The 19,630-nt window shown below is 51.7% G+C and overlaps 1 protein-coding gene across 1 annotated transcript in view; it reads right to left on the bottom strand.

Moving 5' to 3' along the window:
* Positions 1 to 8,269: 8,269 nt before the first annotated feature.
* The window catches only part of EXOC6B (exocyst complex component 6B), a 618,488-nt gene continuing 607,127 nt past the window's right edge, over positions 8,270 to 19,630 (bottom strand). The window contains exons 21-22 of the mRNA XM_036751845.1: positions 14,162 to 14,274; positions 8,270 to 9,552 (exon numbers count right to left, since the gene is read on the bottom strand). Coding sequence (XP_036607740.1) covers positions 9,426 to 9,552; positions 14,162 to 14,274 — 240 coding nt within the window. The 3' untranslated portion in view covers positions 8,270 to 9,425. The remainder of the gene's footprint in view (positions 9,553 to 14,161; positions 14,275 to 19,630) is intronic.

Genomic DNA, 19,630 nt, shown 5'->3' with positions numbered 1-19,630 from the left:
AGAGCAGACTGTTCAAGCACAGTGCCTAGCACACAGTGGGTGCATAATTAATGCTTTTTGGTGGACACATTCTATGCCCTTTGAGGGAGGAGGATGCCACCAGTCAAGGCAGTGGGATTTAATGACAATGGGTTCATGTCCAACCTTGACCACTTACTGTGACCAGCTTCTGACCTCATCATGCCAACAAAGCCACTCTCTCCAAAGTCATTAATGATTTTAGGTGTCAAATCCAAGGGCTTTTTCTCAGTCCTCATTCACCTTGACCTCTGCAGCCTGTGACACTGTCGATCACTCTGTCCTCCTTGACACTCTCTTCTCTCTAGGTTTTCAGCTCTCGCTCTCTCTCTCTCTCTCTCTCTCTTTCCACCCCCCCCCCTTCTCCCCCCAACCCTCCCTCTCTCTCTCCCTCCCTCTGTCGGTCTCTCCTGGTTCTCCTTCTATTTCTCTGACTGCTCCTTCTCTGTCTCCTTTGCTAAATCTTCTTACAGATCACTTTCAGGGTTTTCTCCTTGGTCCTTTTCTCCCTCTATAATACTTCCGTTGGTGATCTCCTCAGCTCCCATGGATTCAATTACCATCTCTATGCAGATGATTCTCAAATCTAACTTTCTTGCCCCCAATCTCTCTGCTGACCTCCAATTTCACATCTCCGACCATTTTTTCAGACATCTCAAACTGGGTGTTTGGTGTACATCTGAAACTCAACTTGTCCAAAACCAAACTCATGACCTTTCTCTCTAATCTTTCCCCATCGACCTTTCCTTTTATGACTGCAGAGGGCAATGCCCTCCTCCTCGTTCCTCAGACTCACAACCTTGGACCATCCTGGATTCATGCCTCTCATCCCCCACCCCCATATATTCAATCTTCTAAGCCCTCATCTCCTTATACCTGGAGGACTTAATGGCATGGTTGGTATTTCTATCTCGTGTCTTCTCATTCTGGTTTATCCTCAACTCAACTGTAAATTCATCTTCCTAATGTGTAAATCTGACCATATTATTCCTCTCCTCAATAAACTCCAGTGACTCCCCATAACTTCCAGGATCTAATAGAAGGTGCTCTGTTTGCCATTCAAAGCCCTTCATAACCTCCACCCCTCCTGTCTTTCTAGTCTTCCACCTTAGCCCACTCCACATACTCTTGGATCCAGTGACACCTGCCTCCTCCTGACTTCTCCCTACATAAGATGCTCCATCTCTTAGCACCAGGAATCCTCTCTGGCTGCCTTCCTCATGTCTATCTCCCCCTCCTCATCACTGTCCCCCTCATCTCTGCCTCCCCCCCCATCTCTGCTTCCACTGAAGTCCTACCTGACTGACATTCCACCTTCTGCAGGAGGCTGTCCTTAGCTCCTTTTAATTCTAGCGCCCTCCTGGTTATTGCCTACTCAGCTTGTTTGTACAAATTCGTTGGCTTATTCCCCACCCCCACCCCATTGTGAGGTCCTTGAGAAAGGGCTGTTTTTGCTTTTTTTTTTTTTAAATCCCTAGCAAAGTGCCTAGCACACAGTAGGCACTTAATAAATGTCTATTGCCTGAGTGTCCTTAGGTAGATAATTTTATTTACCTCACTTCTGCGGGCAGTTTCCTCACCTTTAAAACGAGGAGGGTAACTCTCATTTTGTTATTATTGATAATGCTTTGTTGTTTGGTCATTTCAGTCACGTCCGCTCTCTGTGACCCTCTGTGAAGTGTCTGCCATTCGCATCCCCGGCTCATTTTACAGATGAAGAAACTGAGGCAAACAGGGTGAAGTGACTTGCCCAGGGTCACCCAGCTAGACAGGGTCCGAGGCTGGATTTACACTCATGAAGAGGAGTCTTCCTGACCCCAGGCCTGGTGCTCTGTCTGCTGCCCAAGTACTGCTAGAGGATAATGGCATTTCAGCGGCGCTTTAAGGTCTTCAGAGCACTTCACAGACGTTCTCATGAAATCCATGAGGGAGGTGCTGTTCCTGCCCCCATTTTAGAGGCGAGAAGACTGAGACTAAGAATGGTTAGATGACTTGCCCAGGGTCACGCTGCTAGTGATGAGGCAGGATCTAAACCCAGGACTTCTCCTATACGTGCACTCTATCTACTTGATCAAGCTCTCACTCTAGATGGAGGTCAATGACTATTGCTGTTAACGTGCTGTCTGCCTCAAGTAGAGTGTAAGCAAGGACCATCTTGCTTGTGTTTGTGTCTCCAGGGCTTAGCACAATACCCGGCACACAGTAGGTGCATAAATGTTCTCTTATGGTGCCCAGCACCAAGCCGCTGTAACAAACTGGGGGCTGTGCTCTGCACACTGCACTAGCAGGGAAATGCTTGCTGGATTGACCCATGTCCACTCCTGCCTCCACTGAGCAGGGAGGCGCCTCCTGGGCTTTCCAGTAGAGCGGCCTCTTTGGTGAGTCCAGTGCGAAGCAGGAAGGGGTCACAGAGCTGGGGTTGGGGGACTCTGCGGCCGTCTGGTCCACCCTGAACCCTGCACGGTAGCCCCGGCTCACACAGTGGGGAAGGGGCAGAGCTGGGGGCCCTCCGTGGCCGTCTTGTCCACCCTGAACCCTGCACGGAAGCCCCGGCTCACACAGCGGGGAAGGGGCAGAGCTGGGGCTCCAACCCGAGGTCTCAGACACCACATTGTGAGGACAGATCAAGTGACTGGGCACCTGCCACCTCAGGGACGACCTGATGAGATGGGTAGAAGCTTCCCACAAGGAGGCTGACTGCCCAACAGGGAAGACTCTGACAACCTCTGAGGACTGCCATTTGCACAGGTGGAGGGCCCATTCACATGAAGGAAATCACAGATCCTCGAAGGAAGAATAATGATGTTCGTAGCTAGAGATGAGGAAAATTCCAATTCAGAGGCTGGGGTCCTTCCCAAGGCTGCACAATGAATCAGGGACACACATAGTGCTCCAGGCCCAGGTCTCAACTTCCACATCAATAAAGTAAGGCCTAGAGATGCCTGAATTACCCAAGGTCATAGTGGTAGTAAGAAGCAAAGCCTGGAACTCAAAACTATGTAGAACCGTGTGTGGTAAACTAAAAATAAATAAAGAAATTTATAAAAAAAAAAAAAAAAGAAGCAAAGCCTGGATCTGAGCCTCGGGGTTCCTCCTGCCCAGTCATCTTTCCTTGATGACCCTCAGTATAACTGCTATGTGTGTGTGTGTGCGCGCGCGCGCGCGCGCGCGCGCATGCGCTCACATGTGTGTTTACCGGCACAAACAAGCTGAGGCTTCACTCTTATTCAAAGGCTCACATATCTAGAGTTGGAAGAGGCCTCTGAGGTCTTCTAGTCTGGACCCATTTCATGGATGACAAAGTTGAGGCCCAGAGAGGACAAGGATTTGTCACAGGTCACAGGCTAGTAGCAGTGCCAGGGTGTGAGTCTAAGTCTCTCAGATTTTACCCACTTCCTGATGAACACAGCTTCCTTCCTCAGCAGCCTTGGGAAAGTGCACCAGATCCTGAGCTGGTTTCAGAGTGAAGGCTTCACCTCTCACTTCTGTCTACACTGCGCGTAGATCCCAGAATGCTGGAAGGGACCTAAGCGATCATTTTATTGAGGAGGTAACTGGGCCTGAAAAGAGGGCAGTGACTTGGACAAGGTATGTGAAAACCACGGTGAATGTGCTGGTAGCAGACATGGGCCACAGGGGATGGGAGAAGCAAAGAGATTGAGGAGGGGGTCAGAAACTAGTCAGAGGCTTCCCGGTGCTCCTGAGAAATCAAGCTGTCCCAAAGTGGAAGGGGAGGGGCCTTGAGGGTGGGGGTTCCCCCTTGGGGTTCTCAAGCACAGGCTGGGGGACCGCTTACTGGGCACGTTACAGTGGGGATTCCGTTTGTGTGTGGATCAGAACCAGTGGCCCCTGAGGTCCCTGCTGCCGGGGCTCAGATCCTGTGACTTCCCCCAGAGGGTCCTGGCCTTTGAGAATCCAGGGCTTCTGGGAGAGGACCTCAAGGGCCATCAGTCCCAACTCCCTCATCTACAGATGAATAAACAGGCCCAGGAAAAGCTTTGGGACTTGACCATGACCCTGTTGCAAGTCTGTGGCTGCCCCAGCTCAGAGCTCTTAAGTCCTAGCCCAGAACACTCTCAATTACCTTCTCTCCATGGTATGCACATGTGCATGTGTGTGCATGCCTGTGTATGCAGATGTGTGCATGTATGGGAACGTCTGTGTACATGTGGAGAAAAGGTTCTATGCCACCAGGAGAGACTCCAGGAAGAGCTCAGAAGGTCCGGCCACCACCACTTCTCCATCCCACTTCCCCCAAGTCCCTCCCTCTCTGGCCACTGGGCCCTCTCCTCCCGGGGCACCTCAGTCTGTTTGGCTGGAGAGGTGGAGGCCACTGACAGGCCTTGCCCCACCCCACCCCCTCAGAGCCTAAGACCAGTGAGCGAGAAGAATGAGGCAAAGCTCTGGTAAACAGGTACATTGGAGGTCTGGCTTACAAGGCGTTACAAGAGAAATAAAGGAACAAGAAAGAAACATGCGCATTCCTGATATGTTCATCTGTGAACAACCCTGCTGCCCTCTTCTCAGGATCTCTACTGTCAAGTGGGGAACAACAGAAAAGTCCCTTTCAATTCAAAAACAGAATTCCCTAAGATTCCCCATAAATGTGTGCAAAAAAGGGGAAAAAAGCCATTTTCACCACATTTGTTTACAAAATGATCCAAAATATAAGACAGACGGGAGGGAGGGAGAGAAGGAAAAAAAAAGGAAGGAGGGAGGGAGGAAGAGAGGAAGGGAAGGAGGGAGAAAATGAACAAAGATAAGTAAAAATATAAAGAACAAACCTGGAGTGGTCAGAAGCTGAGACCTGAAGGAAGAGGCCAGAGGGAGCCTGGAGGCTGGGCCAGGGCAGGCTGCAGGGCACAGGGACCAGGCACCACACTCCCAAAGGGTTTAGGAACTCCCCAATGTGGGCCTTGGACAGCTCCCATGCCAAGAAAGTCCATGAGATCTCCCTACTGGAGACCCATCCTGAAATCAGATCTGTTCTCATGGTCAGTCCCCAAGGCTTCCCTTTCATTACAGTCAGGGGGAGGGAAAGGGTAAGACCCACAGACTGGGGACGGAGGGAGAGGAAAGGATGAAGGAGGAATGAGAGAAGACAGGAGATGAGAAGAGGAAAAAGGGGAAGGGAGAAAAGACAGTGGTTCTTCTGTTGGCTTAAGGAGGGCATGTTGGACGCTGAGAGCTCACTGCCCGGGGCACATGCTGCCCACCTGCAGCTGCTCCCATGGGGCTTCTGAAGTCTGAAGTCAAGCTGTTCTGGAGCCAGGCCAGAAGCTGACTTCCAGCCCCACCTGTCCCACAGAAGACCTTGGAGGCCTCCGGTTGGGGGAGCTCCCCTTGGCCATCCGTCTGATTGGGATGGAGGGGAGCAGCCTCTTTTATCTGGCCTCCTGTATTACAATCCTGGGAGCCCAGTCTGGCAATGGCCAAGAACAATGTGGAGGGTGGGAGGGGGCTGAGGACAACTCCAAAGCCCACATGACTTATTTCCAGTCATTGGCTTCCAAGATCCAAATTCCGATTGGTCTTCCAGGAATGCTCCAACACTATCCATAGCATCTCCTGCCACCGAAAACCAGGTGGGCTGCCCCCCAGCCTAGGGGGAGTGTGAAGCCCAATCCGAGGGATCCTTTAGAAAAAGCTCTCCGTGGAAATGGCGCATTTCCCAATATGTCAGTGGGGATCTCTGTGCTAGGCCCAGCCTTTGGCTCCTGCTCTGATACCCTCCATCATCTTCAATCTTTGGCATGTGCCCCCAGGCTCTGATCAAATGGCTTCTGCCATCTGTACGGATCTGTGCAAACTGGCTAAGCCTGAGGCCAGATGACCGAGTGTAGCTTGCCAGGAAGACTGGGACCGATGCTCCACAGTGGAGGCTTTGTCTCAGGAGGAGAGGGCCAGGAAGGACCAAGGCAGCTTCTCTAGGCTGCTGGGCATTCCTCCATTTGCCAGTTGGGGGCACTGATGCCAGTCTGCTCTGCCAGCTGTTGGAGGTCTCAGCATAGGCATGGATGATGCCAGTCTTATCCAGGGGGTGGGGGTGGGGTGGGGCATGTCAAGTACATATCTATTGGGAAAAAAAGCTTAAAAATTCATCTTTCTAGAACAAGACTTACTTTTTTTTCTTTTTTAAAGAGAAATGGCAACTATCTACATACACAGGAGGGTTAATGGCAGGAGAATGGTGACTGTTCTGTGTTGGGTGAGGGTGGATGGGCACCGGCTGAGAGAGAACAGTCTATGTACAGGTGGTATTCCTTCCTGACCCTTGATTGGGGGGGCCCCCAAGGATCCCAAGAGCAGATGCGGGGGGGGGGGGGGGGCAGCCCTCCTCCTCCCACCTGACTCTTCAATGGCACAGCTGTTTCCTCTACTCCAGGAGAGTCGGGCCTGAGGCCAACCAGAAACTGGCTTGCTGCTGCTTCCTGCACGGGCCCTTTGGTGTCCTCTGATCCCTATGCCTGAGGCTGGGCTGCTGGGAGAGAGGTGAGCCTCCTTTCCTCTTGAAAGAGAAGCTGGATGCTCAAGGGCCCCTGGGACAGAGGGCTGAGCGTTTGGGGGACTCTGGGCTATGGGTCATCCCCTTGTTGGGCAGCCCATCTTGGGGTTGGCTGAGGGTGCTGCCCTAGGCCAGGGGCCTCAGCTAATTCCATGTAGTGGTCAAGGCCCCTGCTCATCCTTACCCAAGGGCCTCAGCCTGCTCAGTCCTGGGGTCTCCTGGCCACTCCTGAGAGGGGCTTAGGTGGTTTTTTCTTCCCTTGTTTTATAAGAGGTGATGGAAGCAGGGGGTGGGATTTGAGAATAGCCAAGAGACGGGCGGTGGGGGGGGAGAGAAGGAGAGAGGAGGAGAGAGGGGGAGAGGGAGAGAAGGGGAAAGAGGGAGAGAAGGGGGAGAGGGAGAGAGAAAGAGAGAGAGAGAGAGAGAAGACAGAAAGAGAAGACAGAGAGACAGAGAAAAAGAAAGAGAGAGAGGAGGGGGAGAGAGAGAGAGGAGGGAGAGAGAGATATTTCCACCCTCCCCAGCAGCAAGTTAGCAGCTGACAAAAGCGATTAAGAATTCTGTTTAATGAGTCTGTCCTCCCACTAATAAAAACTGGAAATGCCAGTGAGGCCTCTCTGTCCCTGCTTGCTGATGCTCAATCAGAGTTTCTCTGCCAGCAGCAGCGTGCTCCTGAAGGGCCTCCAAATACCTGTGGCTGTTAATGGCGAGCCCCTCTCTGCAGCCCCCATTCCCATGAGGGCTCCCTATCCTCTTCTCCCACATTGCCTCGGCCCCCTGGGCTGCTCTATGCCAGGGCCCCACAGGCCGGGGAGGAGGGATGGGAACCCGAGGTGCCTGACCTTTCGGGAAGGGCTGGGGTGGAGACACTAATGAGGGTGCTGACTGAGTGAGCATCTTCCTCACACTGGCCAGGCTGGTGACTCAGCCGTCCGCCCGCCTTGGCAAAGACAAGCAGGCTGGCCTAGCTCATCGGGATCTCTGCTCCAAGGTTCCTCGAGGTGCTGTCAGGGACAAGTCCCAGAGGTCCAGGTGTTGGCCTGTGCCTCCATTCCTTCTCAGTGAGGAGCAGCAGCAGGTCCAGAAAGGAGCCAACTAGTGCCTGAGGCCTCTGAGGGTCTGAGGCACAGGGTCCTTGTTTTGACCAATCTGGGGACCAGATCAGAGGCTGACTTTTGGTGGGACATGTCAAAATGGGAATCTTTAGCCTCATTATGGAGAACTGCAGGTCCCTGCTGAATGAGGGCCAACGCCACTGGTGATACTGACCCCGATCTCCCGATCTGGCCAGGGCTGCCCTGGCCCAGGAGATGCTTTGTCAAGTGAGCGGGGAGGGACAGAGGGAGGACAACTACCTTTTTACAACCTGTTGCAAACAACCAATGTCTGGGTTATCTAGCTGTCACTTTTTTTAAGGAAGGAGAGAAAGCTTTTTTTTTTTTTTTGCTGGGGTGGGGAGGGGGGAGGGGGGAGGGGGGAGTTCCCTTTGTTGCCTATCTGACAAAATCAAATAACAGACTCAAAGAAAAAATCCACATAGCTCCAGTCTCCAAGAAGAAAGAGGGGGCTGCCTCCTCTCCCCCTCAAACCAACCAATCAACCAAAACACTCTGGTTCTGGGACCCTGGCAGGTCTGGGTGTTTGTGGGGCTAGGTCCTACTGCCCAGATATATAGAAACAAGCTGTTGACTTGGTACCCCAAACCAGAATGGCCAAGCTGCAAAGTGTGTGTGTGGGCGGGGGGGGGGGAAGGGAGGGGTCACAAGAAGGAAGGCCAACCTCAAATTCCATTTGGATTGGGTTGGTCACCCAGCAAAATGTGAGGGCCTGTGTTTAGTTGTAAGACCTTGCCTGTGGGGCACCTACTGGGAGTGTGAGGGACAGATAGGAAGGAGGCTTGTGCTCACCCTGACTGTGGCTCAATCTGTAGAAGGAAATACATCTAATGGAGGAGGTGTCACGCCTTCAGCAGAACAAAGCAGCTTCCTCCAGCAGGGTGGTGGCCATGTTGTTGGGCTGCGCGTGGGGGGTACGGTAGCCACTTGCTCCTCAGGGTGCCAGGGCATTTGACTGGGGATCTTGTCGTGTCCTCTATTTCCTACTCTCAGCAGGAGTCTGGGGCCTGCACAGGTGAACTCTAGTCCACTGAGGGCACAGGCCCTTGGCATCTAAGCCAGTGACCCTTTTTCCTGGATTCAGCTTGGATTCTTCTTCTCTCTGCGCTGATATCAAGGCCTTAATATTTGGATGGGAAAATCTAGGTGTGGGCAGAGGTGTGGCCCTAGGTGTGGCCAGGACAGGGCCTTGGGAGACCAGAGGGGCAAGGGAGCTGGACAAGAAGGAAAGACTGAGGCAAGCCTGCAGAAATCTAGATCTGAAATGCAGAGAGGAGACACACCTCCACTCAAGGCTGCCCTCTTGGCCACACCTGCCCATGCAGAGGCCAGTTCCTCTCTCTGCTTCATCCCTTCCTTGCCCTGTACTGGCCTTAGCGCAAGCTGGAGATGGAGACCACAGACTGCCCACTGAGACTCTTGTGGCCCTGGGGGAGGGGCCCAGGAAGCACTACCTGGATTCCAGAGGCCACAGGCCCAGGCTCTCTTTTTCCTTGAATTAGAAACAGAAGCACAGATCTAAGGGAGAAAGGCCTGCCCGACTGTGGCATCTCTTCCTCCAGGTGGAAGGGGTGGGGGTCCAAGGGGTTAGTTGGGCTGGGACCTCAGGAGGAGCGCCGTGCCTGCAGTGACATCCCAGCCCTCAAATCTTGACTTAGCCCGCCCTCCCTCTCTTTCTCCCTCCGTCCTTCTCTGCTCTGGGAGGTTTTGTGGATACTGTACAGAAGGTGATAAAAAAAATACATATATTCTCTCTGAAGAAGAATTCCAGAGTGCAGAGCCCGCCCTCATGAGTGGTGGCTGTTGATGAGTCCCCGGAGCTGCCTGGCGACCGTGTCAATCAGTTTCTGCTTGTCTCGCTCGTTCTTCCGAAACTGTGCAAACATGTTGTTCTTACGGCTGGTGTCCTTCATCCTGAGGGGAGTGGAGGACAGAGGGCAGGGAGTCAGAGGGCACTTTGGAAGCATCAGGTCCCAGAATTTTCAAGCTGCTGGAGGCTGGAGGGCTCCCCAAAGGGTTGGCCAGAGCCCCACCCCATCCCAGCACCGTGGACGTGGCTCCTTGAGAAAACACCCAAGGAGTCAGTCCCCTTTGAGGATCACTGTGGCAGGGCACACCTTCGCCCTACCCCAAAGTTAGCTCCCCTCTCCTCCGCAGTTTCCTTATTTGGGTGGCTGCATTTCCAATACTGGGGACGTGAGCCTTCAGGAACTAGGACCAGCGCTCAAGTTTCTGGGAACCTAGGGGAGTGTGTGGTGGGGTCTTTAGAACCTGGATATAGAGAGACGGGTCAGAGAAGGCCCAGGGACCTTGAACTCTTGGCTAACCCTGGGTGTGTGTGTGTGTGTGTGTGTGTGTGTGTGTGTGTGTGTGTGTGTACGTGCATATGTGTCTGTGTATGGGGGGAGCAGGAACAAGAACCAGAGGAGATCCCAGAATGGCCTGCCCCCTTCCCCACACTATCAGTCAGAGCCAGTAAGCAGTAACCAGAGGGAGGGATCTCCATGGGAAGCAATGGTGGAGGGGAGGAGAGGGCTAGAAAGGATAGAAGGAAAAGATGGGAGGGAGAATGACAAGAAGGAAGAAGAGGAGGAGGAGAAACCCAAGGTTCCCCTATCCCTCAGTGGGCTCTAACTGGGTACACCCTTCCAGCCTACTTTGGCACTCAGGGCTCAGCGGGGGGTCGGCGGGGGGGAGGCTTTCCATTATTAAACAAATGGCTCCTAATTCTCGAGGATGGCATTTCACCTGGCCCCAAGTTCCAGCATCCAACAGTGGGATGTGGCAGCCAAGAAGGGGAATGTGATGGCTGTGGGCTGCATCCACAGGGGCTGGGAACAAAGAGAATCTAGGACAGAGAAGGCCAGATGTTGTCCCACTGTCCTCCTTCCTGATGGGTCACACTGGGAGTCTGGGAACTCCACTCACTGTAAGTATGACACAGATGAAGTGAAGGCACAGTGGCGGGCTCTCCGAGGACTGGTTAAACTGCCCCACCAAGAGAACACTCAGGAGGCACAAGAGGCTTTAGTGCAGAAGGGGGACCACATTTGATTTTTTTTTTTGGAGGGGGGAGTCGAGGTAACCGGGGCTAGGTGAGTTGCCCAAGGTCACACAGCTAGTTAAGTGTCAAGTATCTGAGGCTGGATTTGAACTCAGGTCCTCCTGACTCCAGGGCCGGTGCTCTCCTCACTGCGCCACCTAGCTGCCCCAACCACGTTTGTTTTTGCTGGCCCAAGAAAGCAGAATTGGGGACAATGGATGGAAGCTGCAGTGGCAGATTATGGAGCAGGCTGGCTGGGGAGGCTGCCAGCCAGGGCTGGGGGGCACTCCTTAGCTGTGCTGTGGGAGGGGGCCCCTCCAAATCTTGGTATCGGGGGCCTCCAGCAAAGTTCAGTCTCACTGAAGGCTTGGACAAAGCCCAAAACACTTATCCCCCTCGTAGGCCTTAGTCTGATCCGGCCCGAGGAGGCCGGCCCACGGGCTCTGAGCACAGAAGGGGCGAGGCAGATGTGTGCCCAAAGGGGCGCCTTCCCGGCTCCCGACCAGCTGTGAGCACTGAGCTGAGTGACATCTTTCACCCCAATCCTCCTTCTTGTCTCCCTTCTCTGAGTTGGCTACAGAGGGTCATTGGTCAGATGAATGCACACATGTAAAACGTGCACACACGCGTGTATTTTAGGGAGTGTGCACATGTGTGTGGGTGTGCACTAGGAGGAGGTGGAGGACAGTGTTGGCAGCTGGAAAGAAAACACAAACATGTCCTATCGTGGACTCTGGGCATCAGGGGGACCGTGAGATTGTCAGGCCCAGGCTGCTACCCCAGAGAAGGCCACCCTCCCCTCACTGCACATGGCCTAGTAACAAAGGAGCACCCTCCATCTTCAAAGTGCTTCCATCAAGATGGCCTGGGCAGAGAGGCAAACAGCCGGTGCTCACTGGCTGTCTGATGCGGAGCCCCGAAGCTTGGGGCTTGTCTGGCCCCAAGGCGGGGTCAATCTGTGGCTGGTGCCTCCTAGGACGTCATTCTTGAGCTCCTTGGAGCCACGCTACCCCTAGCTTAGTCATGGTCATAATGTCTGGATTCCAACAAGATGAGGTTCGGCTCTGGAGAAAGATGGTCCAGTTGGATCCTGAGCCTCTGGGCCGAAAGTCTCTGTAGCTCCTATGGGTGGGGTCTGACTAGGCTCACTTTAGAGAGGAGGGAGGTGGGGAAGTGACCTATGACATGAAGGCAGAGTGTGTATGTGCATATGCGTGTGTGTGTGCATGTGGTACATGTGTGTGTGCATGTGCATATGTGTGTGCGTGTGTATGTGCAGAAGCCTTCTACTGTGGAAATGCTTCAGGAGGCCCCAGGGAACCCTTTCCTGGGGAGCAATCACCGCCCACTCCCAATGATCCAGGTGCTCACTCTCGGGGCACTGAGTCACCCATCTCTGGCCTGTGGTCAGACAGTTCTGAGGCTCATTTCCCAGGATGCCCCATTTAGAGCTACATGAGTTTGTGGAGTTCACCTAGCCCAACTGCTTTCTCTACCAAGGACACTGAAGTTCAGACAGGGCCGGCAGCAGGCCCTCTCACCCTGGATCCTGAGGTCTGTGCACCGCACTGTGCACTATGCAGTCTAATGAGGCTGGGGGATTCTCTGGGACTGTCAAGAGCCCTGCTGCCCATGAAGGAAGGCTAGTGCCAATCAATTCAGTTTGTGGCTTTCAGGGCCTCTGACAGGAGGCGGCCCAGTAGATGCAGTCAGGAAGAGCTGAGTTCAGACACTCACTGGCCATGTGACTTTGGGGATGTCACTTAGCCTAAGCTGGCCTGAGTTTCCTGAGATGGAAGCAATAGGAGCATCTCCCTCGCAGGGTTGCTGAGAGATTCAATGAGATCACATTGGTAAAGCTCTCTGCAAACCATAAGGGGCTAAATAAATGTGCTCGCCATCACCTTCATGGTGATATGATTGTTTCAGGTGACCCTAAGTCACCAGGCAGGGGTTTCAGGGTGGGGCCTCAGGGCCCTGCTTTCTCATGACCAGTTCAAGGTTGGGCCTGGCCCCTCAGAGTTCTGTCTGGAGCTGCTACCCCCAAGGAAAGCTTTCCCTCAGGGGTCTGGCTTCACATCTCAGAGTCGCTTGTTCCCCTTGGTCCCTAGCAGCCCCCAGGAGGAGGGAGGAAGGTCACAAGAAGCAGAAGCTGCTGGTCCGTCAGGGCCTGGCTAGCTTAGTGGATTAGTACGTCAGCTTGGATTGAGGTGCTTCCCAGTAAGGTCATTAAGGGAAAGCAAGGAAGCAAGACTCAGTGCCAGGGAGAAGGCAAAGGCCCGCTGACTCTACTTACTCTCTGGATATCCTGGGCGAGGGATGTCATTGGGAGGAAGAGAACCACAAAACACCGTTACAATGGCAAGGCGGCTGGACAGAGCCCAACCTGGCCTGACCAATGAGCCCAAAGCCCCCAGTCCCAGGGTGGCCAGAGACCCTCCTAAGGGGTTGAGCCTTCCTTAGGAGGGAGATGCCCCAAGGGGGCTGTGGCTATCAGCACACACTTGAACGTCCTGGTCCAGCTCTAGGACAGGGACCTCCAAAAGGGAAGCCAAAGGCAGACTCTGCCCAAAGGTCCCACTAGTGCTGGCCTCAGCTGATCCCCCCACTCAGCCTGACTGACTGGGCAGCCTGGCCTGACCCCAGGACTCTTAGAAGAGCAGTGCCCACCACCCTCTTTTCTAGGCCCAGCTGTACAATGCAGGTTGACTGCTAAGACAGCCCCAGAGGCATCTCAGGCAGTAGCAAGGGGGTATGGGGGTGCCTGGGAGTCTTTCATCTGTGTCCCTCCTACTTTTCACAACTGTGACCCTGAAGTCTTTCTTCCTGTGGACACCTGTCTGGGCAGGCCTTCATAGGAGGGGGCTGAGGCAGAGACTACAGGACTGCAGGATGCTGCGGTCCACAGTGAGGCCCTTTGGAGGGAGCTCAGCTAGATTTCAAATACAGTCAATATGAATAGATAGGTCACATGTGAACAAAAGTTCTTTAGGGTTTGCCATCATTTTAAACAGTTTTAAGGATTCTCAGACCAAAAAGTTTGGGAGCCTCTGCCTTGGAGCAAGGCCACAGCCCCTGGGAGGGGCTGTCCAGGCTGTCCCCCTGCGGTGCTGCCTATGGGGCAGGCCAGGGGACAGCTTCCCTCTGCTGACAAAACTCTCTAAATACCTTGCCCTCTGGCTCCTCCCATGAGCCTGCCTAGCAAAAGCAGCAGCAGCCCCTGGGTTTGGGATGGCGCTCAGCACCTTGTCCTGGGGGAGGCAGGCCTGAGGGGCCTAATACAGGGCATGGCCACTTCCCAGACACACATCTTTTCTCTGCCCTTCCAAAGGCCCGGAGACCGTGTTTTTAAAGGAACAGAACCTAGGTCATTTGGTTGGCTTACGTGGGCAGCTGCTTCTAGGAAGGCTTGGATGGGGCTAGTTAGCCTGTTCTATCTCCTCTATAGTCCATGTCACAGGACCTCCAAGGTATACTCACTTTTCAAGCAGGGCCAGGGCTGTCACTGGGTTGACACGCAGATACTTGCAAGTAGGTTGGCCATAGTCAGCGAGGTATGTTGACCAGTCCCACTGGGTGAACAGATCCAAGAGCTGCAAAACACCCAAGGACCTGGGGTTAATCACAAGTGCTTCTCTCCAAACAGCAATCTCTTCCTCTGTCAGGACTGATAGTAATGTTAGCACGCAGAGGACACGTTCCAGTTACCAAAGGAGAACAGCTCTGTAAAGGTGGCAGCACAAGGCTATCCCTGCCATTTGGAGGATTGGTTTTGGTTTGGTCTCTGTATCCATAGTGCCAAGCACATAGCAGGTGCTTCATAAGTGCTAGACGACTTGTCTGGAGAGAGGTGAAAGGTTAAAGAATGGTAGAAACAGATTCCTTGACTGGCATCCAGATGTTCATCCCCCCAGGGGTTAATGCAGTAGTTATGGAGGCATAGATGCTGCTCACTCCCTGGGGCCTTGGGCTGTCACTGAGAGTCTTTGGCCCAGTTTCTTTATCTGTAAAATGAATATTGGCCTAGATGGCCTCTGAGATCCTTTCCATCTCTGGACCTGGGATCCTGTGAACCAGCAGGTTATTAGCCCTCTGAAGTACGCTCATTAAGGTAGAAGGGCAAAGAGGAAGGATGGCATGAAGGAAGGAAGGGGGGAAGAGAGGAAGGAAGGAAAAAAGAAAGGAAGGAGGAAGTGAGAAAGAGAAGGAAGAAGGAAGTGAGAGAGGGAGGGAGGGAAGAAAGAAAAGGAAGGAAAGAATAATTTAGTGAGCACCTACTATGTGTCAGGCATTGTGCTAAACACTTTACAAATATTATCTCATTTAACTCTCACGATAGCTATGCAAGGCATTATCCTTTTCTATTTTATTATCCCTATTTTACAGATGAGGAAACTGAGGCAACCAGAGGTCAAGTAGCTTACCTAGGGTCACATAGCTAGTAATTTTTTGAGGCTGGATTTGAACTCAGGTCTTCCTGACTCCCAGCCCTGTGTTCTATCCAAGCTACCTAGCTGCCTCTAATACCAAATGAAGCCTTAACTTAAAAAAATTCACTTATTTTTTTTTTTTTACTGATGCCTCTTGTCTTTACATCATAATTACTTCACTTCTCTCCCCGCTGAGGGGGAGTCTCTGCTGAGGGAATCATCTCTTGTCACAAAGAAGACAATTAAGCAAAAATCTCCCAAATGGCATTATATCTTTCCTGCTCCTTTAAAATACTGAAATACTTAATTTTGTTGATGACTGTTAAGTTCACAATAAAAAGAATTTAAATGAACTAAACTATGAGTAACTCTGACAATGCTCTGTTCTAGCAATTCCCTGCCAATCTAAGAACATTTCAAGAAGAAATACGACCTCACAAGAGGAATTATAAATTATTAACAACCATATGAAAGAATGTTCCCAATTACTAATATTAGGAGAAATGCAAATTAAAATGACTCTTGAGTTTCTGCCACATATCCAGCAACTTGGCAAAGACAACAAAAGCAGGGAGTAGCGAATGTTGGAGGGATTATGGAAAGATGAGCCCACTCTGAGTTGGTCCAACCGTTCTGGAAATCCATTTGAAATTATTCTAAGAAAGTGGTCACAATATCCATACCCTTCTTTTGACCGGGAGATTGTATTGCTGGGCAGACAGCTTAAGGATGTCAAAAAAAGAAGAAAGGCCTTTTGTATATATATCTATACATACCAAAATGTTAATAGAAGCACACTTTGTGTAGCAAACACATATGCTTTGTTTAGAAAAACTAAAATAGAGGTCCACTGGCTAGGGAATGGTTAAATAAGTTATTCATGAATGTACTAGAATACTACCATGATGACAAGAAATGAGGAATATGATGGAATTTGTTTTCTTTACGTTAGACATTTTTCATTCAATTTTATTTTATTTTAAATTTTGAATTCTCTCCCTCTTTCTTCTCTCCCACCTATTGAGAAGGCACGGAAAAACAAAGGCCATTATAAAAATGCATAAAAAATTTCTGCATTAGCTATGTTTGGAAAAAGAAAAAAAAGAAAGTATGCTTTAATCTGTACTCAGAGGCCATCGATTCTCTATCTGGAGCAGGGCAGTGGGTTTCATCACGGGTCCTTTGGAACACATACTATCACTTGCTCAGCCATTCCCCAATGGATGGGTGTCCCCTAAGTTTCCAATGCTTAGCCACCACAAAAAGAGCTGCTATGGCTATCTTTGTACATATGGGTCCTCTCCCTCTTTCTTTAATCTCTTTGAGCATCAGCACAAATCATCTCCATTGTAGAAACACAGAAAATTGGTAGAGGTCACTCAGTAGGACTCTGATGTGTCCAACACTAGGCACCAGACCACACCTGCCACGGGTCCTGGTTTTATCTGCTGCCTCTCTGGTGAGGTGCTTCTACCCAGAGAAGGGCAGGAGAGTCTGGGCAGGGGTCGGCTATTCCAGGATGAGCCACATTCTAGTTGACTTAACGACCAGACAGTCAGAAATCATCAAATTAAGAAGCCGTCTGTGTTACAGAAGGCCTCTACACAATTCGATCTTAGGCATCATCTAATCCAACTGCTTCTCTCTAGAGAAGAGGAAATTGAGAAGATCAAAGAGGGAATGGCATCCCAGATGCAGATGTTAAGACAGGAGAAGGAATCCAGAAGGCTAGGAGAAGAGGGTGGTCAGCAGCCATGAAAAGTTATGGAAAAGGTTAAGAATAATGGCCCTTGAGAAGAAAGGCTGTGTGACTTAGCAGGCAAGAGGTCACAGACCACTCTGGGGGAACTGTCTGAATAGAGGGACAGCTTGAGGCAGGGGAAGGAAATGAGCACATGCTACATGCCACAGGTCCAGGCCCTGCTCAATGCTTCACAAACGCCTCGTTTGATCCTCACCACAACCCTGGGAGATGTCCTTATCAGACAGACCAAGGGGAAGTAGCTTGCTCAAAGTCACATGACTCTGGTCTTCCTGACTCCAGGCCCAGCTACATTATGTCCCCTAGCTCCCTGATGGGTGAGCTCAGAAGCCACATTACAAAGGGGCTGAGACGAGCCTTTGGTGAAGAAGCGGTAGCAGGTAGGGAAGACCACTTTCCAATGGGAGTTAGGCAGTAAAAAGAAATAACGGGGGATGATAGCTTGAGAGGACGGCCAAATCAAGTGAAGGACTTGTTTTAAAAGGATTGGGTGATGACCAAAGATGTCTGCAGAGCATAAGGAAGGAGCCAGTGGAAAAGGAGAGACGGAGGAGGAGAGACAAGGAACAATCGACAATGCAAACTCCCAGGAGAGACAGGAGGAGATCTGACCAAGGACACAAGTAAGAGGGATTAACTTTGGCAGGAGAAGGGACACCCCACCCCCAAGACTGGGGCAAAGGAGTACGAGTCAGACAGAAGAATTCGTAATGGATGGCTTGGCTTGGCTTTAAATAAAGTAGGAGGTGAGGTCATCTGCTGAGGGAAGGATAAGGGTGATATAGGGGGCTTAAAGAGAAGGCCTAGAATAGCTGGACCATTGTGGCAGAGCTGAGAGGGTGCCATCCAACAGGGAGGGCCTAATGGAGCTTGGAGGACATGAGTTTGCAGGAGTTCCAGCTGGCACCACCGTCCATGTCTTGAGCGCTGAGATGGATGGGAAGGTGAGCCCCGAGGAGGGCAGACCGTGAATGGCAGAATAAAGTGTTTCAAGGGAGGAGGACTAGGTCTTGATGAGCTGGGCCATTGTAGGGTAGAGACGGGAAAGGGAGGAAAATGAAGCCAGGAAAAAGACTGGGAAAACCCAGAGGAATAGAGGGACAGGAGGCTGCAAGGATGAAGGGAGAGAAGGGCAAGGATGGGGAGCCAGTTTTAAGTGACAGCAAGGTGTAACGTGTGACAATCCTGTGGGCGATGGGGGTGAAACGGACATGAAGGTTATGGCAACAAGGTGGCCAATGAGGACATGCCACGTGCTACGTGGAATAAGGTGTGGTGTGTGTTACTGATGCTGTCTCTGCTTGTACAAAGAGAGTCCCAGAGTGATGGACAGCTCCATCCAATGCCAGACCAGGCATGCTGGGAACACTCCTCAGGCCTCCTGTCCCTTGTCCCTCAGATGCACAAGCAGGCCTGGGATCAGGCAGTCCAAACCTCATCTTTCATGCTCACTTAACGGAGCATGGGAGGAAGCCCTTGATATGGAAACTGAGAGACCCGGGACATTGGTCCTGGCCTACGGATTTCTAAAGGGGTTGTTACAGTTGGCAAGTAAATGGGCTCAGATGCTGGGAAAGACTGAAGATGGCAAAGGATGGAACGGATAGAGTGTAATGTAAGCAACGAACATGAGCTTGGACAGACTTTGGGAGACAGTGGAGGGGAGAAGGGTCTGGTGTGCGGTGGTCCAGCAGGTCACGAAGAGTCAGATATGACTGAACAACAACAAAAGCCTCACGGGGCTCTTGTGAGGCAGCCAGCAGGTGCTGGAGTACACACAGCACTGGGCCTGGAGTCCAGAGGACCCGAGTTCAAATCTGGCCTCAGACACTTACTAGCCATGTGACCAAGTCACTTAACATTGGTTTGTCTCAGCTTCCTCCTCTGTAAAACAGGGATAATACCCGCACCTACCTCCCAGCGTTAGGACAGTTCCTGGTACCCACACTGCAATAGAAATGCAAGCTGACTTCCTGCCTGCGTTCTCGCATTCCTGTCCTGGAATACTTTTGTGCTCTCAGACTCAGACTCTTCTTCCCTGAAGAACTTTGCTTCTAAACTTCTCAGGTCACGGTTCTGGCAGGAGAGACTCTGCCGGTCACCAAATCTTTCTGAGGTCTAGGAGTGGTGACTGATCAGTGGGAAGGCACAGAGCCAGGGGGTACCAATCACAGGGTGATGATGGTGAAGTCCCATGTGAGCAATCCAAACTCGTTTCTAGAGTGTTTGGGCCTGACATGGGCTTGGATGCCTCATCCCTGGGGCCAAGCTTCCTGGCATAGGACAGGGGAGGAAGGCTGGGTTCTCACCTTCTGGAGGGTGGCTACACTAAATGATTCTCTGGACCCCCTGGTGATGTGCTCCATGGATGCCATCAGGTTATTCTTGGACCCAAGGAAACAGGAATCTGAGCCCTAACCATGCCAAGCCTCCAACACTTTCCTTCAGACAGGCCCGAACCCCAGTCTTCATTGTGTTTGACATGGATCCAAGAGGCAGACAGGGCAGAGCTTATTCATCCCATCACACACATCAGAAAGAGAGGAAACACATCTGATCTATGATCACACAGCCGGTCTGGGAAGAGCTGGCAGTCTCAGTCAAAGGTACCTTCCCACTCTATTCTGCTGCTCCCCTCCCAATGAAAAAACCCCACCTAGTGACTAAAAGGTTGCTGCACAATGTTTGAGCATCCACAAGCACCTAATAGAAGGAGAAAAGACACAGTCCAAGCCCCACCAGGCCTTTGGGGTCCAG

The sequence above is a fragment of the Trichosurus vulpecula genome, chromosome 3 (assembly GCF_011100635.1).
Source record: "Trichosurus vulpecula isolate mTriVul1 chromosome 3, mTriVul1.pri, whole genome shotgun sequence".
In the NCBI taxonomy this organism is placed as follows: domain Eukaryota; kingdom Metazoa; phylum Chordata; class Mammalia; order Diprotodontia; family Phalangeridae; genus Trichosurus; species Trichosurus vulpecula.
Note: the sequence above shows the minus strand (reverse complement) of the source record. Positions and strands in the feature narration are given on the sequence as shown.